The sequence below is a fragment of the Hyla sarda genome, chromosome 5 (assembly GCF_029499605.1).
Source record: "Hyla sarda isolate aHylSar1 chromosome 5, aHylSar1.hap1, whole genome shotgun sequence".
NCBI lineage: Eukaryota > Metazoa > Chordata > Amphibia > Anura > Hylidae > Hyla > Hyla sarda.
The window spans coordinates 41,892,046-41,911,565 of record NC_079193.1 but is presented as its reverse complement, the minus strand read 5'-3'; the positions used below and the strand labels follow the sequence as shown (position 1 = coordinate 41,911,565).

At 44.0% G+C, this 19,520-nt stretch overlaps 2 protein-coding genes across 3 annotated transcripts in view; one reads left to right on the top strand and one right to left on the bottom strand.

The window, feature by feature from the left end:
- The window catches only part of YME1L1 (YME1 like 1 ATPase), a 47,749-nt gene extending 42,167 nt beyond the window's left edge, over window positions 1-5,582 (bottom strand). Inside the window, exon 1 of one of the 2 annotated variants that reach the window (XM_056519372.1) lies at window positions 5,284-5,582. In XM_056519372.1, coding sequence (XP_056375347.1) covers window positions 5,284-5,316 — 33 coding nt within the window. In that variant the 5' untranslated portion in view covers window positions 5,317-5,582. The remainder of the gene's footprint in view (window positions 1-5,283) is intronic. The other variant, XM_056519374.1, reaches the window with a different exon arrangement.
- A 10,698-nt stretch (window positions 5,583-16,280) lies between these two features.
- MASTL (microtubule associated serine/threonine kinase like) overlaps window positions 16,281-19,520 on the top strand; it is a 33,556-nt gene continuing 30,316 nt past the window's right edge. The window contains exon 1 of the mRNA XM_056519375.1: window positions 16,281-16,461. The gene's annotated coding sequence lies outside the window, so the exon portion shown is untranslated. The remainder of the gene's footprint in view (window positions 16,462-19,520) is intronic.

Genomic DNA, 19,520 nt, shown 5'->3' with positions numbered 1-19,520 from the left:
GTTTTCCTTTAAAGGGCTACTCCACCCCTAAACATCTTATCCCCTATCCAGAGGATAGGGGATAAGATGTTTGATCTCCCTGCTGCACCCGGCATTAGTTTAAAGTGTCAGGTGCAGCGCCGGAGGCTCGTGACGTCACTGCCACGCCCCCTCCCACAGACTTGCATTGAGGAGACATGGCCAAGACATCACGAGCGGGGCGTGACCGTGACATCACGAGCCCCCGCCCTGCATCGCCAGTCATCCAGCACTGGATGTCTGGGGTGCCACAGCCGAGATCGCAGGGGTCCCCCGCCATCAGTCATCTTATCTCGTATCCTTTGGATAGAGGACAAGATGTCTAAGGGCGGAGTACCCCTTTAAGCTGTACTCTCAAGCATTATACTTTCACATACACTGCATTTTATGTTTCCAGTGTAACAATTATTTTCAATCCGCATAGTGGACCGGCTCGTACCGTCTCCAGCCCATTATTAGACAAGAACAAAGACGAGGTCCGGCAGCAGGATGGTTACAGATAAAAGCTTGCGTTATTTTATTGAAGATATCGCAGTACAAGGCAGAGCGTCTGACGCGTTTCGCACGTGACCGTGCTTAATCGTAGTCTACCATTAAGCACGGTCACGTGCGAAACGCGTCAGACGCTGTGCCTTGTACTGCGATATCTTCAATAAAATAACGCAAGCTTTTATCTGCAACCAGCCTGGTGCCGGTGTGAGGTGTTTTTTTGCGCCCCCGTAGATCCATGCGTCCGCTCCTCCCCCAGCTCTCCGAACATTTCCGAAGCTAGAACTGGGGGAGGGCAGAGCAAGGCGAAGGAGAAAGTTCACGCCCCCTCCCTCATCTCCCTGAGCTCGGCTGCTGGACGCAGATCTCCACGGCCACGCCCCCTCCCTGAGGACATAGAGCTCCACGGCAGGTCCCTCCCTCATCTCCCCTCCCTGAGCTAGGCTGGACGCAGATCTCTACGGCACGCCCCCTCCCTGAGGACATAGATCTCCCCTCCCTGAGGACGTAGAGCAGTGCTCCCAATGAGCTCTATGTAAAGGAGGACATACTATACGGGCTAAAGGGGGACATACTGCAGGGGCTAAAGGGGGACATACTGCAGGGGCTAAAGGGGGACATACTGCAGGGGCTAAATGTCCCCCTTTAGCCCGTACAGTATGTCCCCTTTACACATAGAGCTCATTGGGAGCACTGCTCTACGTCCTCAGCTCGGGGAGATGAGGGAGGGGACCTGCAGTGGAGATTTACGTCCTCACTGAGGGGGCGTGCCGTAGAGATCTGCGTCCAGCCGAGCAGCCGAGCTCAGGGAGGGGAGATGAGGGAGGGGGCGTGGACCTTCTCCCTCCCCTTGCTCTGCCCTCCCCCAGTTCTAGCTTCGGAAATGTTCGGAGAGCTGGGGGAGGAGCGTACGCATGGATCTACGGGGGCGCAAAAAACCACCTCACACCGGACCTCGTCTTTGTTTTTTATATATATATATATATATATATATATATATATATATATATATATTTTTTTTTTTTCTGTTGCCATGGTGAAACGGCACCTAACATTTGTCGAGGCCTGTTTTCCAGACATCTCAGTGGAGATAGAGCAGGCACTGCCACTGTGGCTGCATCATTACCTTGTTGTGATAGTACGTCATGGTGCCCTAAAGGGAATCTGTCAGTTTTATTTACCGCAAAGAGTTGCAGACACAATTGGATAGCTGTAATTTCCTGGAGCTGATGGTGGTTGGAAAACTTATTAGCTTTTTTTTTTCTCAGCCAAGTGTCGGGGAGGTGGGGCCAAGCTGCTCAAGTGCCACAGCCTGGCTAGCCCTCCCCGCGCCTCCTAGACTGATGTACAATCTAGACTGATGTTCTCTCCTCTGGGAGAGCACGTCAGGTGGAGCACTTTAGCAGCTTAGCCCCGCCTCCTTGACACCTGTCTGAGCAATAAAAAGGCAAATATATAAGCTTGGTGACCGCCATCAGTTCCGGGTCTTCTTTTATACCCTAACTGCTATCCAATGGTGTCTGCAGCTCTTATCGCAAATACAGCTGACAAATTCCCTTTAAATAGAAACCAAACCACTGGGCAGCATAAAACTTGGAATCGCGAAACTCTATGATTTACTCCGAAACGTACTGCAATAGCTGAGTGACATGTTCCTCCCTGTATACAAAACTGGTGACAGATTCCCTTTAAATTCTGAGGCTAAAACCCACACACATTCTACACTGCTCACAGCTGGGTGTTTGATACAATTGTATCTAGTCTGAGCAATTCCAGCTCCGCAATGTTTAGGTGAAGCAGTGTTTATTTTCCAACATGGGTGCCTTCAGCTGTTGCAAAACTACAACTCCCAGCATGACCGGACAGCCGTTGGCTGTCCGGGCATGCTGGGAGTTGTAGTTTTGCAACAGTTTGAGGCACCCCGATTGGGAAACAATGCTGTAAAGATTAGAAACAATAACAAAAGATTAAAAAAAACAAGCCACACCAAGTATCCAGCCTGTTTTATAGGTGGATTTATGAGGTTTTACAAGCATTAAACAAGATGTTTTATAGTGTGCTCATCCATACAATGCCGTCCTATAGTATGCAGGTGCATTATTGTCAGCCCCGAGCACCCTGCTAATTCTAAGTGACCATGTGGGCTTACAAGAATGATCCTTCCTGCTGCATACACTCATGGGGTGACCTCATATGCACAACCCCTGCCCATAATGTCGTCATAGTCGGGGGGGATACGTGCGGAGTTCGGCTGCTTCCATACAACGTGTGAGGTGTACCCATCTGTTTATCTCCAGGAACATGCAGCAAACCTATCCATATAGGGCAGTGGTCGCCAAACTGCGGCCCTCCAGATGTTGTAAAACTACAACTCCCAGCATGCCCGGACAGCCAACGGCTGTCCGGGCATGCTGGGAGTTGTAGTTTTGCTACATCTGGAGGGCCGCAGTTTGGAGACCACTGATATAGGGGGTAGATTTATAAAAATCTGTGTAGAGGAAGAGCGATGCAGTTGCCCATAGAAACCAATCAGATTGCTTCTTTCAATTTTCAGAGGCCTTTTGAACCCCTTAAAGGGTTAAACTTTTTTTTTATTTATTTATTTTATTTTTTTTTTAAATCAACTGGTGCCAGAAAGTTAAACAGATTTGTAAATCACTTCCATTAAAAAAATCTTAATCCTTCCAGTGCTTTTTAGGGGCTGTGTACTAAAGAGAAATCCAAAAAGAAATGCATTTCCTGTGATGTCCTGACCACAATGCTCTCTGCTGACCTCTGCTGTCCATTTTAGGAACTGTCCAGAGAAGCATATGTTTGCTATGGGGATTTTCTCCAGTTCCTAAAATGGACAGCAGAGGTCAGCAGAGAGCACTGGGGTCAGGACATCAGAGGAAATGCATTTCTTTTTGGATTTCTCTTTAGTATACAGCCCCTAAAAAGTACTGGAAGGATTAAAGGGGTTATCCAGGAAGAACATTTTTTTTTATATATCAACTGGCTCCAGAAAGTTAAACAGATTTGTAAATTACTTCTATTAAAAAATCTTAATCCTTTCAGTACTTATGAGCTTCTGAAGTTTAGATTGTTCTTTTCTGTCTAAGTAATCTCTGATGACACGTGTCTCGGGAACCGCCCAGTTTAGAAGAGGTTTGCTATAGGGATTTGCTTCTAAACTGGGCGTTTCCCGAGACAGGTGTCATCAGAGATCACTTAGACAGAAAAGAACAACCTTAACTTCAGAAGCTCATAAGTACTAAAGGATTAAGATTTTTTAATAGAAGTAATTTACAAATCTGTTTAACTTTCTGGCACCAGTTGATTTAAAAAAAAAAAATTGTTTTCCAAGGGAGTACTCCTTTAACCCCTTGCCGCAAAACGCAGTTTCTAACCGGCGCTGCGGCACGGTAGGGTTATGAAGCGAGTTCAGGAGCGGAGCACGCATCATACCCGCACGGTCCCGGCTGGTATCAGAAGCCAGGACACGTGGCTAATAACTGTTTAGACGCGGCAATAAAAGTTGATCGCCGCGTCTAAAGTGAAAGTGAAAGCTTCCCGTCAGCTCAGACGGGCTGATCCAGACCATCGCGGTAAAATTGCAATATCCCGATCAGCTAGGACTCAGCAGAAGGGTGCCTTACCTGCCTCCTGCACGTCCGATTGGCGATTGATTGCTCCAAGGCTTGAGCAATCAATCGTCTATAACACTGATCAATGCAATGCAATGGCATTGATCAGTGTATTGAATCAATGTACTGCATATTTTATAGTCCCCTATGGGGGCTATAACACTGCAAAAAAAAAAAAAAAAAAGTGGAAAAAAAAGATAATAAAGATTATTTAACCCCTTCCTTAGTGTAAGTCTGGACAACTCCACATACTTCAGATGCCGTGAAGGATTAATGGCAGACATCAGCAGGATGGGTGATGTCCGCCATTATCCATGAGGTCCTGGTTGCTCACAACATTCCAATCACGGGCATGTACGCCACAGTGCGCTAGGTACATGTATATGTTGCATGTCCTCTAAGGGTTAAAAAAAAACAACACAATCTGATTGGTTGCTTTAGGCTTTGATAAATCTCCCCTTTCAGCGCTTTCTTTTTTTCATATCCTACGACAAATTCGCTAATGGAGCTCACCTTATTATCGCCAATTTTTCAAATACTTTACACATGATGTTTACACCATGTGGGTCCCTTTTTTTTTTACTTTTTTTATTTATTTATTTATTTTTAGCACGCAGGGGTCAAACTGCGCCAAAAAGTAACCAAATGCACCATAAATGTGTTAATTAAGCCAGCTTTTAGGCGGTGCAGACGTGTAGGCGGTGTAAGATGCGCCAGATTTTAATTCATTTAGAAGTGAAATGAATAATATCACAATTCTATGTTATAAGACAATAACAATAACAAAACATAATAGACGGAGTACAAAAGTCCTGGCTGATAACTTAGATAAATTTTATATTCACGCCATGACTCCCAAATCTGTTGAAAAACTACAACTCCCAGCATGCCCTGACAGCCAAAGGCTGTCAGGGCATGATGGGAGTTGTAGTTTTTCAACAGCTGCAGAGCCACGAGTTGGGAGGACAACAGTCACATGACAACACCACATGTCTCCACAGTGCCGTGAAATAACGTCTGTCCCAGCTGCTGGGAGACCACAAGTCCCAGCACGACCGCTGACGCCGTCACATTCCCACTACGTCACTGACGGGGCACGGCGCCGGTGGATTCCTTCTAGAACATGACGCGATCACGTGGTGTCACTCACCTGCGGCTGCACCGTGTTGCTAAGCGAGAACATGGTGTCCGCACACCGGGAGGAGTTCAACCCGGTGTTTTTTCACTCGATCTCCGGCCACTCGTCTGCCACCCGGCGGCGTGATGTAACAAAGGTGACCAGGATAACCCGACAGCCAGGAACTTCCGGGTTGTCACGTCACTTCCGGCCCTTGCTAAGCTGTTGTCACCATAGTGACAGCATTGTCTAGGGAAAGTGTGACACCTAGTGGTGGCCAACGCTGGATGGACTTTATTCAGAGTCAATAGGGGATCAGAGAGGGAGGGGGTCAGTGAAGAATAAAGCTAAATAAAATAGTGTAAAAGTACTTTACACACACATATATATATATATATATAGCACTGCTATAAATAAACTATTATTATTAAATAAACTATTTTATATATATATATATATATATATATATATATATATATGTAAATATAAACAAAGAAGATGGCTGCAGCACACCGGAGTATCCAAAAGTGCAAAAAAGTGTTTTATTCCAGCTAAAAATAAGACAATGTTTCTGTGGTCTCACACCACCTTTCTCAAGTGTGAGATTGATGTGCCATCCTGGATGAGTTGCACTACTTGTGTGCGTTGTAGACTCCGTCTCATGCTACCACTAGAGTGAAAGCACTGCCAGCATTCAAAAGGGACCAAAACATCAGCCAGGAAGCATAGGAACTGAGAAGTGGTCTGTGGTCACCACCTGCAGAACCACTCCTTTCACTACACTAGACATTTTAGCAAGCGGAATTTCGGACGGAAATTTTACAACTGAATTTCTGTCGGGAATTCCGTAGTCTGAACCTAGCCTTAATGTCATCCGTTTGACCCCGGTTTATAATATCCGTTTCTGAACTGTGTTTACTTCTGAGCATGCTCAGAAGTGACATCAGCAGACTCCTGCAGTGCTGGGGGACTACTACTACTCTCATCATGGAACAGACTCATTTCCATGATGGGAGTTGTAGTTCCCCCAGTTGCTGGCAGCTGAGGAAGCCCCAGTGTGTTTATTATAATTCATTGGCCCCAGTGTGTTTATAATAATTCATTGGCCCCAGTGTGTTTATAATAATTCATTGGCCCCAGTGTGTTTATAATAATTCATTGGCCCCAGTGTGTTTATAATAATTCATTGGCCCCAGTGTGTTTATAATAATTCATTGGCCCCAGTGTGTTTATAATAATTCATTGGCCCCAGTGTGTTTATAATAATTCGTTGGCCCCAGTGTGTTTATAATAATTCATTGGCCCCAGTGTGTTTATAATAATTCATTGGCCCCAGTGTGTTTATTATAATTCATTGGCCCCAGTGTGTTTATAATAATTCATTGGCCCCAGTGTGTTTATAATAATTACTTGGCCCCAGTGTGTTTATAATAATTCATTGTCCCCAGTGTGTTTATAATAATTCATTGGCCCCAGTGTGCTTATAATAATTCATTGGCTCCAGTGTGTTTATAATAATTCATTGGCCCCAGTGTGGTTATAATAATTCATTTGCCCCAGTGTTTATAATAATTCATTGGCTCCAGTGTGCTTATAATAATTCATTGGCCCCAGTGTGCTTATAATAATTCATTGGCCCCAGTGTGTTTATAATAATTCATTGGCCCCAGTGTGTTTATAATAATTCATTGGCCACAGTGTGTTTATAATAATTCATTGGCCCCAGTGTGTTTATAATAATTCATTGGCCCCAGTGTGTTTATAATAATTCATTGGCCCCAGTGTGTTTATAATAATTCATTGGCCCCAGTGTGTTTATAATAATTCATTGGCCCCAGTGTGTTTATAATAATTCATTGGCCCCAGTGTGTTTATAATAATTCATTGGCCCCAGTGTATTTATAATAATTCATTGGCCCCAGTGTGTTTATAATAATTCATTGGCCCCAGTGTGTTTATAATAATTCATTGGCCCCAGTGTGTTTATAATAATTCATTGGCCCCAGTGTGTTTATAATAATTCATTGGCCCCAGTGTGTTTATAATAATTCATTGGCCCCAGTGTGTTTATAATAAGGCATTGGCCCCAGTGTGTTTATAATAATTCATTGGCCCCAGTGTGTTTATAATAATTCATTGGCCCCAGTGTGTTTATAATAATTCATTGGCCCCAGTGTGTTTATAATAATTCATTGTCCCCAGTGTGTTTATAATAATTCATTGGCCCCAGTGTGTTTATAATAATTCATTGGCCCCAGTGTGTTTGTAATAATTCATTGGCCCCAGTGCATTTAGAACAATTAATTGGCCCCAGTGTGTTTATAATAATTAATTGGCCCCAGTGTGTTTATAATAATTAATTGGCCCCAGTGTGTTTATAATAATTACTTGGCCCCAGTGTGTTTATAATAATTCATTGGCCCCAGTGTGCTTATAATAATTAATTGGCCCTAGTGTGTTTCTAATAATTCATTGGCCCCAGTGTGTATATAATAATTCATTGGCCCCAGTGTGTTTATAATAATTCATTGGCCCCAGTGTGTTTATTATAATTCATTGGCCCCAGTGTGTTTATTATAATTCATTGGCCCCTGTGAGTTTGTAATAATTCATTGGCCCCAGTGTGTTTATAATAATTCATTGGCCCCAGTGTGTTTATAATAATTCATTGGCCCCAGTGTGTTTATAATGATTCATTGGCCCCAGTGTGTTTATAATAATTAATTGGCCCCAGTGTGTTTATAATAATTAATTGGCCCCAGTGTGTTTATAATGATTCATTGGCCCCAGTGTGTTTATAATAATTAATTGGCCCCAGTGTGTTTATAATAATTCATTGGCCCCAGTGTGTTTATAATAATTCATTGGCCCCAGTGTGTTTATAATAATTAATTGGCCCCAGTGTGCTTATAATAATTCATTGGCCTCAGTGTGTTTATAATAATTCATTGGCCCCAGTGTGTTTATAATAATTCATTGGCCCCAATGTGTTTATTATAATTACTTGGCCCCAGTGTGTTTATAATAATTCATTGGCCCCAGTGTGTTTATAATAATTCATTGGCCCCAGTGTGTTTATAATAATTCATTGGCCCCAGTGTATTTATAATAATTCATTGCCTCCAGTGTATTTATAATAATTCATTGGCCCCAGTGTGTTTATAATAATTCATTGGCCCCAGTGTGTTTATAATAATTCATTGGCCCCAGTGTGTTTATAATAATTCATTGGCCCCAGTGTGTTTATAATAATTCATTGGCCCCAGTGTATTTATAATAATTCATTGGCTCCAGTGTATTTATAATAATTCATTGGCCCCAGTGTATTTATAATAATTCATTGGCCCCAGTGTGTATATAATAATTCATTGGCCCCAGTGTGTTTATAATAATTCATTGGCCCCAATGTGTTTATTATAATTACTTGGCCCCAGTGTGTTTATAATAATTCATTGGCCCCAGTGTGTTTATAATAATTCATTGGCCCCAGTGTGTTTATAATAATTCATTGGCCCCAGTGTATTTATAATAATTCATTGGCCCCAGTGTATTTATAATAATTCATTGGCCCCAGTGTGTTTATAATAATTCATTGGCCCCAGTGTATTTATAATAATTCATTGGCCCCAGTGTGTTTATAATGATTCATTGGCCCCAGTGTGCTTATCCTTATATCCCCCCCCCCCACCCGCCACCACCCAACATGTTCCCGTTGCTGCCTTGCTCCAAGCGCAATCAGTGCACCGCCGAGACATGTCTATTATTCTCTGCTGCTGATCTCTGTACCCGATGGTGATGAGCAGCAGAGAATAGGCATGTCCCGGTGGTGTGCTGATTGCGCTAGGAGCAAGGCAGCAGCGGGGACATGTCGGGTTCATTCATTCACCGCCACCGTTTCCTGACATGTCCTGCAGCTGCCCTGTTCCAGGAAGATGAGGAACAGGCAGCGGGAGGGGAAATAAGGACACTGGGGGGAATAAGGATAAGCACACTGGGGCCAATGAATTATTATAAACACACTGGGGCCAATGAATTATTATAAACACACTGGGGCCAATGAATTATTATAAACACACTGGGGCCAATGAATTATTATAAACACACTGGGGCCAATTAATTATTATAAACACACTGGGGCCAATTAATTATTATAAACACACTGGGGCCAATGCCTTATTATAAACACACTGGGGCCAATGAATTATAATAAACACACTGGGGCCAAGTAATTATTATAAACACACTGGGGCCAATGAATTATTATAAACACACTGGGGCCAATGAATTATTATAAACACACTGGGGCCAATGAATTATTATAAATACACTGGAGCCAATGAATTATTATAAATACACTGGAGCCAATGAATTATTATAAATACACTGGGGCCAATGAATTATTATAAACACACTGGGGCCAATGAATTATTATAAACACACTGGGGCCAATGAATTATTATAAACACACTGGGGCCAATGAATTATTATAAACACACTGGGGCCAAGTAATTATTACAAACACACTGGGGCCAATGAATTATTATAAACACACTGGAGCCAATGAATTATTATAAACACACTGGGGCCAATTAATTATTATAAACACACTGGGGCCAATGAATTATTATAAATACACTGGAGCCAATGAATTATTATAAACACACTGGGGCCAATGAATTATTATAAACACACTGGGGCCAATGAATTATTATAAACACACTGGGGCCAATGAATTATTATAAACACACTGGGGCCAATGAATTATTATAAACACACTGGGGCCAATGAATTATTATAAACACACTGGGGCCAATGAATTATTATAAACACACTGGGGCCAATGAATTATTATAAACACACTGGGGCCAATGAATTATTATAAACACACTGGGGCCAATGAATTATTATAAACACAATGGGGCCAATGAATTATTATAAACACAATGGGGCCAATGAATTATTATAAACACACTGGGGCCAATGAATTATTATAAACACACTGGGGCCAATGAATTATTATAAACACAATGGGGCCAATGAATTATTATAAACACACTGGGGCCAATGAATTATTATAAACACACTGGGGCCAATGAATTATTATAAACACACTGGGGCCAATGAATTATTATAAACACAATGGGGCCAATGAATTATTATAAACACACTGGGGCCAATGAATTATTATAAACACACTGGGGCCAATGAATTATTATAAACACAATGGGGCCAATAAATTATTATAAACACACTGGGGCCAATGAATTATTATAAACACACTGGGGCCAATGAATTATTATAAACACACTGGGGCCAATGAATTATTATAAACACACTGGGGCCAATGAATTATTATAAACACAATGGGGCCAATGAATTATTATAAACACACTGGGGCCAATGAATTATTATAAACACACTGGGGCCAATGAATTATTATAAATATGCATGGGTAGGCATATATTTGAGGGTCAAAGAAGTAGTTTAAAAACCCTGCCAGGAGCCCTGAATGGCTCCTCGGGGCCGTCCATTCAGGGCTCCCGGCCGGGGATTTCAAAATGAAAGTTTACACAGTAGTATGTACATCGTAGGGGAGCACAGCATGCCGCCTGCTCCTCTGCTTTATAACTTCTAATCGTATCGGGTCTCAGAAGTGAGACCTGGTGCGATCAATCCCTTATCCCCTGTACTACTACCCCCAACATGGAACAGACTCTGTTCCATGATGGGGGTAGTAGTACAAACACTAATGTAGCCTCCCCAGCCATTTGCAGACTCCCGCAGCCAGGGAACTACTACTCCCATCATGGAATGGAGTCTGTTCCATGATGGGAGTAGTAGTAGTCTGGCTGCAGGCGGCTGCTACATGGGCTCCTTGATGTTCTATACTTGCGTTTAAAATGTCGGCAATGCGCAAAGTCTGACAGCGTAAACAAACCTTGCGCAGGTAATAAATTAGTGTCCACTACATTTTTCGCTCCACGGTGCATGAACAATAGACAACATCTGAAAATGTTCCACCAAAAAAGACACAATGAGTGACACTGAGCAAAATTATGCGTCTAATAATAAACATCAAAAAGGGGTAAGATCATTGATAAGTGTCCCCCGTACTGAGTATATATAATATATACATACACACATTGCTCAAAAAAAAAAGGGAACACTTAAGCAACACAATGTAACTCCAAGTCTTTCGTCAATGACACTTCTGCGAAATCACACTGTCCACTAAGGAAGCAACACTGATAGACAATCAATTTCACATGCTGTTGGGCAAATGGAACAGACAACAGGTGGAAATTATAGGCAATTAGCAAGACACCCCCAATAAAGGAGTGGTTCTACAGGTGTTGACCACAGACCACTTCTAAGTTCCTATGCTTCCTGGCTGATGTTTTGGTCACTTTTAAATGCTGGCAGTGCTTTCACTCTAGTGGTAGCATGAGACGGAGTCTACAACCCACACAAGTGGCTCAGGTAGTGCAGCTCATCCAGGATGGCCCATCAATGTGAGCTGTGGCAAGAAGGTTTGCTGTCTGTCAGCATAGTGTCCAGAGTATGGAGGCGCTACCAGGAGACAAGCCAGTACATCAGGAGACATGGAGGAGGCCGTAGGAGGGCAACAACCCAGCAGCAGGACCGCTACCTCCTCCTTTGTGCAAGGATGAGCAGGAGGAGCACTGCCAGAGCCCTGCAAAATGACCTCCAGCAGGCCACAAATGTGCATGTGTCCACTCAAATGGTCAGAAACAGACTCCATGAGGGTAGTATGAGGGCCAGAAGTTCATAGGTGGGGGTTGTGCTTACAGCCCAACACCAAGCAGGATGTTTGGCATTTGTCAGAGAATACAAAGAGTGGCAAATTCGCCACTGATGCCCCGTGCTCTTCACAGATGAATGCAGGTTCACACTTAGCACATGTGACAGACATGACAGAGTCTGGAGATGCCGTGGAGAACATTCTGCTGCCTGCAACATCCTTCAGCATGACTGGTTTGGCGGTGGGTCAGTAATGGTGTGGGGTGGCATTTTCTTTGGAGGCTGCACAGCCCTCCATGTGTTTGCCAGAGGTAGCCTGCAGCAGTTCCTGCAAGAGGAAGGCATTGATGCTATGGACTGGCCCGCCCCTTCCCCAGACCTGAATCCGATTGAGCACATCTGGGACATCATGTCTCGCTCCATCCACCAACGCCACGTTGCCCCACAGACTGTCCAGGAGTGGGTGGATGTTTTACGCCAGGTCTAGGAGGACATCCCTAAGGAGACCATCCACCACCTCATCAGGAGCATGCCCAGGCATTGTAGGGAGATCATACGGGCACGTGGAGGCCACACACACTACTGAGCCTCATTTTGACTCGTTTTAAGTAGGGTCACAAGTAGCGTATACGCAATGTCTTTGACGCTGCGTATTTCAGTGCAAGCAAAGTCTGTTGGTGTTTATTATTACTCCTTTGCTAGCACAGAAATAACAACACCAAAAAGAATACATACAGCAACAAAGATGCAAAACAATATATAAATCTCTATTCAACACATATGTAATAAAAACATAATATAAGAAGTATAGGCACAGTGGGCATCGCTGGACAGAGTGCAAGGGGTAAAAAGTACAAACATTGGTACAAAAGTATAAAGGTATGTAGCAGATCAAACAAACCAAATAGGACACATTAAATGAATACGTTTAGCGCAATTGCGCTTCGTGCGAAACATACGTTGGGGTAAGTGCTGGTGGTAAATAGCTCTGCATTGGATATCTGTCTTATACTTCTTTGTAGCTGTTTTCTCAAACATCCTGGTTCATTCCACTCATGCTTGTATTTGTATTCATCTAATGTCTGCTACATACCTTTATACTTTTGTACCAATGTTTGTGCTTTTTACCCCTTGCACTCTGTCCAGCGATGCCCACTGTGCCTATACTTCTTTTATTATGTTTTTATCACATATGTGTCGAATAAAGATTTATATTTTGTTTTGCATCTTTGTTGCTGTATGTATTCTTTTTGGTGTTGATAATTCATGGTTTTTCAGCAGCATACAATCCTTTTATTGTTTTGTTTGGTGATAGCACAGAAATAAAGCATAGGAAAGATAGATTCAGCTCACCTCTGTGTTATGTAGAAACAACTGAAGATCCAGTATGGGTAGGAGAGCAGGGCAGGTAAACAGCGGGCCGTATCCTGGACATGGACTTGAAGAGAAGGCAAAAAAGCAGGGGCCTCCAGCTGCTCCAAAAATAGATGGTGGGGATTAAAACTTCACTTTTATTTCATAGTTTAAAAACAGAGGATATCCATAATGATAAGAAAACACACACAAGGAAAACCGACACGTTTCGAGCCAAATCTGGCTATTAGTCATGGCACATTATTCACATAATGTGCCACGACTAAGAGCCAGATTTGGCTTGAAACGCGTCGGTTTTCCTTGTGTGTGTTTTTTTTATCATTATGGATATCCTCTGTTTTTAAACTATGGAATAAAAGTGAAAGTTTAATCTCCACCATCTATTTTTGGAGCAGCTGGAGGCCCCTGCTTTTTTGCCTTCTCTTCAAGCACAGAAATAAGCAGCATCAAATACAGTGGTCCCTCAAGTTACAATATTAATTGGTTCCCGGATGACCATTGTATGTTGAAACCATTGTATGTTGAGACCATAACTCTATGGAAACCTAGTAATTGGTTCTGAAGCCCCCAAAATGTCATCCAAAAATAGGAAAAAGTAAGGATTAAACAAAGATAGGTAGATAACTAATATAGATAAAGCAAATCCTTACATATAAAAGTAAGAAAGATCTGCTGGGAGCTGTAATCACTGTCTATGTAGAGGACAGGAGCTTCTTCAGGGTCCTGTACAGTACACAGTGTCCTAAAAAGTAACATGGAGCCGCCCTCACCTGGTGTCCACAGGAGCAGCTAACCCTGGTACAGGTAAAGAGTACAGAACATGTAATACCTCCCTGTACTGTTGGGGGCGCTACCAGACAGGAATTCAGTGCATACCCTTTAGTAATCCAGGGGTTTTACCAGTGAATGCCCATTCTACAGTGATCCTCCGACCTACAATGGCCCTGACATACAATAATTTCAACATACAATGCTTTTTTATATTGGGGCCATCGCATAAACGGCTATCCGGCAGCGCAGACTGCTTCAGCTGCCACCGGATAGCTGTTTAAGGTGCCCCGTGTGGTCCGGTGAGTGTCACTCACCTGTCCCCAACGTTCCGGACCGTCCTCTTTGGGCTCTGCTGCATGGCCGTCGCTCTCCTTCGTCGTCATCATGTAGCCGCACACGCCGTCCCGTCATCCAATAGGAGCGGAGTGCGCAGCGACGTGATGACGGTGATGGAGAGCGACGATCCTGGCCAGCAGTGACGATCCGGAGCAGCGAGGACACCCCGGGGAACGTGATGACAGCGACGATCCAGGGCAGCGTTGACGGTCCGGAGCGGTGGGAACACGTGAGTATAACTTTCTATATTACTATTGCACGGATCCCTCAACATACGATGCATTCAAGTAACGATGGTTCATTTGGAACTAATTACCATCGTATGTTGAGGGACCACTGTAATTGGTCAATTCTTTAAGCCATTGACACGTTTCACAGATCTGGACTGTCCAAAGCATTGTATACTGAGTCTGGTTTCAAGTTACAATGGTCCAGAAAAGAAAAAAATATCAGCTGCTGTATGCTACAGAGAAAGTTAGGTACTGGAAGGATTAAGATTTTAAAATAGAAGTGATAAAATTACCTATCTACTTACATACTAGGGGCTTTTGGGGTGGGGTTAAATTACCTTCCTACCTGCATAGTGTGGACTTTAAACTTATATAGGGGCGAGAATTAACTATCTACATACTCAGGGCTTCTACCCTAATTGGGAGGGGGGATTATCTACCTACCAGCTGGGGGTTGCTAACTAATAGCGGGAGGAGATTGCCTACCTACCCTCCTGCTGAGAGCTTCTACTTAAAGGGGTAGTCCAGTGGTGAAAAACTTATCCCCTATCCTAAGTTTGAGATCGCAGGGGGTCCGACCGCTGGGGCCCCCTGCGATCTCTCTGTACGGGGGCCAGGCTCTCCGGCCAGATGTCGGGTGTCGACCCCCGCACGAAGCGGCGGCTGACACGCCCCCTCAATACATCTCTATGGCAGAGCCGGAGATTGCCGAAGGCAGCGCTCCGGCTCTGCCATAGAGTTGTATTGAGGGGGTGTGTCGGCTGCCGCTTCGTGCGGTGGTCGACACACCCCCTTCGCTTGGGCTGCTGGGGCCCCGTACAGATCGCGGGGGGGCCCCAGCGGTCGGACCCCCCGCGATCTGCAACTTATCCCCCATCCTTAGGATAGGGGATAAGTTGTTCACTACTGGACTACTCCTTTAATAAAGGAGGGTGAATCACTTAGCTATCTACTGGCTGCATCTACATAATAGGGGCGAAGTCACCCACCAGCTGTCTGGGCATGCTGGGACTTGTAGTTTTGCAACAGCTCAAGGTTCACAGTTTGGAAACTTAGGGCTTATGCCAGTGTTTCCTAACCAGGGTGCCTCCAGCTGATGCAAAACTACAACTCCCAGGATGGACAGCCTTTAGCATGCTGGGACTTTTAGTTTTGCAACAGCTGAAGGTCCACAGTTTGGAGGCCTAGGGAAGAAGCCAGGCTATAGACTGCTGACTAATACTCGGCTTATTCTTCAGAACTGCCACAGAAAACTAGAAGGAACTTGACGAAGTTTTGAAAACAAACATATGGGAATCTGCCCTCAGTAATCATGGCCGCCATGCGTCACAGGGAGGCGCGGTTAAAACAAGAATTCTCTACAGCGATTGGTCCCAATCCCTCCTTCCGTCATCCCTGCCAGAATGCTAGAAGGTTATTGGTAGGGAGGGTTTCTGACGTCACGTGGAGGCGTGTTTCGCGTTTAAACTGCAGCGGCTCCCGTGCAGACACATTGACATCAGAGCGAGCGGGTGACATGGGGTTAATGGGAGCCCCGGAGACGGCGGATAAGGGGGACCAGTCCACGGCGGATAAGGGGGACCAGTCCCTGTGCGGGGAGAAGAAGTTCTCGGTCCCGCAGCCGCCCTCCATCGAGGACTTCGCCATAGTGAAGCCCATCAGCCGCGGCGCTTTTGGGAAGGTTTATCTGGCCCGGAAAAAGAAGAACAACAACAACAGCAAGCTGTTCGCCGTGAAGGTGAGAGAGAGGCGTGTGATAGGTGGTGCGGGGCATGCTGAGACTTGTAGTGCTTAGTGGTGGACCCTGCTGCTCACAGTATGCACTGACAGCATTTGGGCTCCGGGGCATGCTGGGAATAGTAGTTTTGCAAGAGATTGCACTGCCGTTCTTTCTGATTCCCCCTATAGACGTGCACGCTCGGCTGAGCAGAGCATTCATGTGCTTTCTCATCAGATCAGTGTATGCATGAGCTTTCTCATCAGATCAGTGTATGCATGCGCTTTCTCATCAGATCAGTGTATGCATGAGCTTTCTCATCAGATCAGTGTATGCATGAGCTTTCTCATCAGATCAGTGTATGCATGAGCTTTCTCATCAGATCAGTGTATGCATGAGCTTTCTCATCAGATCAGTGTATGCATGAGCTTTCTCATCAGATCAGTGTATGCATGAGCTTTCTCATCAGATCAGTGTATGCATGAGCTTTCTCATCTGATCAGTATATGCATGAGCTTTCTCATCAGATCAGCGTATGCATGAGCTTTCTCATCAGATCAGCGTATGCATGAGCTTTCTCATCAGATCAGTGTATGCATGAGCTTTCTCATCAGATCAGCGTATGCATGAGCTTTCTCATCAGATCAGTGTATGCATGAGCTTTCTCATCAGATCAGTGTATGCATGAGCTTTCTCATCAGATCAGTGTATGCATGCGCTTTCTCATCAGATCAGTGTATGCATGAGCTTTCTCATCAGATCAGCGTATGCATGAGCTTTCTCATCTGATCAGTGTATGCATGAGCTTTCTCATCAGATCAGTGTATGCATGAGCTTTCTCATCAGATCAGTGTATGCATGAGCTTTCTCATCAGATCAGTGTATGCATGAGCTTTCTCATCAGATCAGCGTATGCATGAGCTTTCTCATCAGATCAGCGTATGCATGAGCTTTCTCATCAGATCAGTGTATGCATGAGCTTTCTCATCAGATCAGTGTATGCATGAGCTTTCTCATCAGATCAGCGTATGCATGAGCTTTCTCATCAGATCAGTGTATGCATGAGCTTTCTCATCTGATCAGTGTATGCATGAGCTTTCTCATCAGATCAGTGTATGCATGAGCTTTCTCATCTGATCAGTGTATGCATGAGCTTTCTCATCTGATCAGTGTATGCATGAGCTTTCTCATCAGATCAGTGTATGCATGAGCTTTCTCATCAGATCAGTGTATGCATGAGCTTTCTCATCAGATCAGTGTATGCATGAGCTTTCTCATCAGATCAGTGTATGCATGAGCTTTCTCATCAGATCAGTGTATGCATGAGCTTTCTCATCTGATCAGTGTATGCATGAGCTTTCTCATCCGATCAGTGTATGCATGAGCTTTCTCATCCGATCAGTGTATGCATGAGCTTTCTCATCTGATCAGTGTATGCATGAGCTTTCTCATCAGATCAGTGTATGCATGAGCTTTCTCATCAGATCAGTGTATGCATGAGCTTTCTCATCCGATCAGTGTATGCATGAGCTTTCTTATCCGATCAGTGTATGCATGAGCTTTCTTATCCGATCAGTGTATGCATGAGCTTTCTCATCTGATCAGTGTATGCATGAGCTTTCTCATCAGATCAGTGTATGCATGAGCTTTCTCATCCGATCAGTGTATGCATGAGCTTTCTCATCCGATCAGTGTATGCATGAGCTTTCTCATCTGATCAGTGTATGCATGAGCTTTCTCATCAGATCAGTGTATGCATGAGCTTTCTCATCAGATCAGTGTATGCATGAGCTTTCTCATCCGATCAGTGTATGCATGAGCTTTCTTATCCGATCAGTGTATGCATGAGCTTTCTCATCAGATCAGTGTATGCATGAGCTTTCTCATTAGATCAGTGTTCCCCAAACATTAGCTCTCCAGGTGTTGCAAAACTACAACACCAATCATGTCCTGACAGCCGAGAGATTGGTGAGACAATTTTTCAACAGCTGTAGAGCACCACTTTAGAGAACACTGATCTGATGACTTTGGGGGCCTCAGAGATTAGGGTGTGTAGAGGGATCTGTGAGAGATTGGGGAACACTGATCTGATGAGTATTGGGGTATGTGAGAGATTGAGGGGCATGTTGGATTTCAGCAGCTTATTGCTGTTTCCCAACTGAAAGAACATGCATGCTCTGCCCAGCCGAGCCAGCACATCTGTAGGGGAAGCAGCAGTCGGTCAGACAAGCATTTGGACGGTAGCTATACGGCCATGTTCACGTTACGACTGTGGAATCTGTCAAATTGGGATAGTGATGTGTACAGATGGCTCGAACATAACTAACTAGTGACTATCTTCAGTGTATACGTGTTTCTCAGACCATGATTTAACACTGAGACGAAACATGTATTTGTGTGGGAAATGCTCTGAACATAGTCACTATCTGGCTATACTTGAGCCACCAAAAACAATGGGGCTGTGTAAATGTTAAGCATCCCATATTCGCAGTAAGTGATGTATGTATGTGCCATTCTGGGCATGATCGTAATGTAAATGGACGGAGAGATTGGGGAGCATACTCAATAGGTCGGCCAAACTCAAGCATGGGGTCAGCACATGCTTCGTGCATTTTCTTTTATAGTGCCAGAGGTACGTAAGTCCTGTACTTGGTTATCTCTAATGGGAACACGAGGGGCCACAGTTGGGGTATGTCCACGCAGCACAGTATGCTCTGGTGTGAAGCATTGATTTTCTTTTGAACCCACAGAGATATAGGGGGTTGAAGCTGCCATTGACCTTGATAGGGATGACCCTTATGTTTCTAATGACTGATCAATATACTAATATGCCATTGCTGATGGGAAAAATATATTTGTTCCCTACCCCATATACATCAGCTTGCAATATGCTCGTGACTACGATGGAGGCCTTGCCATGACGCCGATACAACTGAGATAAGGAGTAAAAGACAAAATATCTGACGAACAAAGAACTCTGGAATTTCCCAGTAGAGAAACTTCTGCCAAGAAATTAATGGACACTAAATATGCTAATATATACGGACACAATAATCAAACAACCAATCAAAAAGTAACAT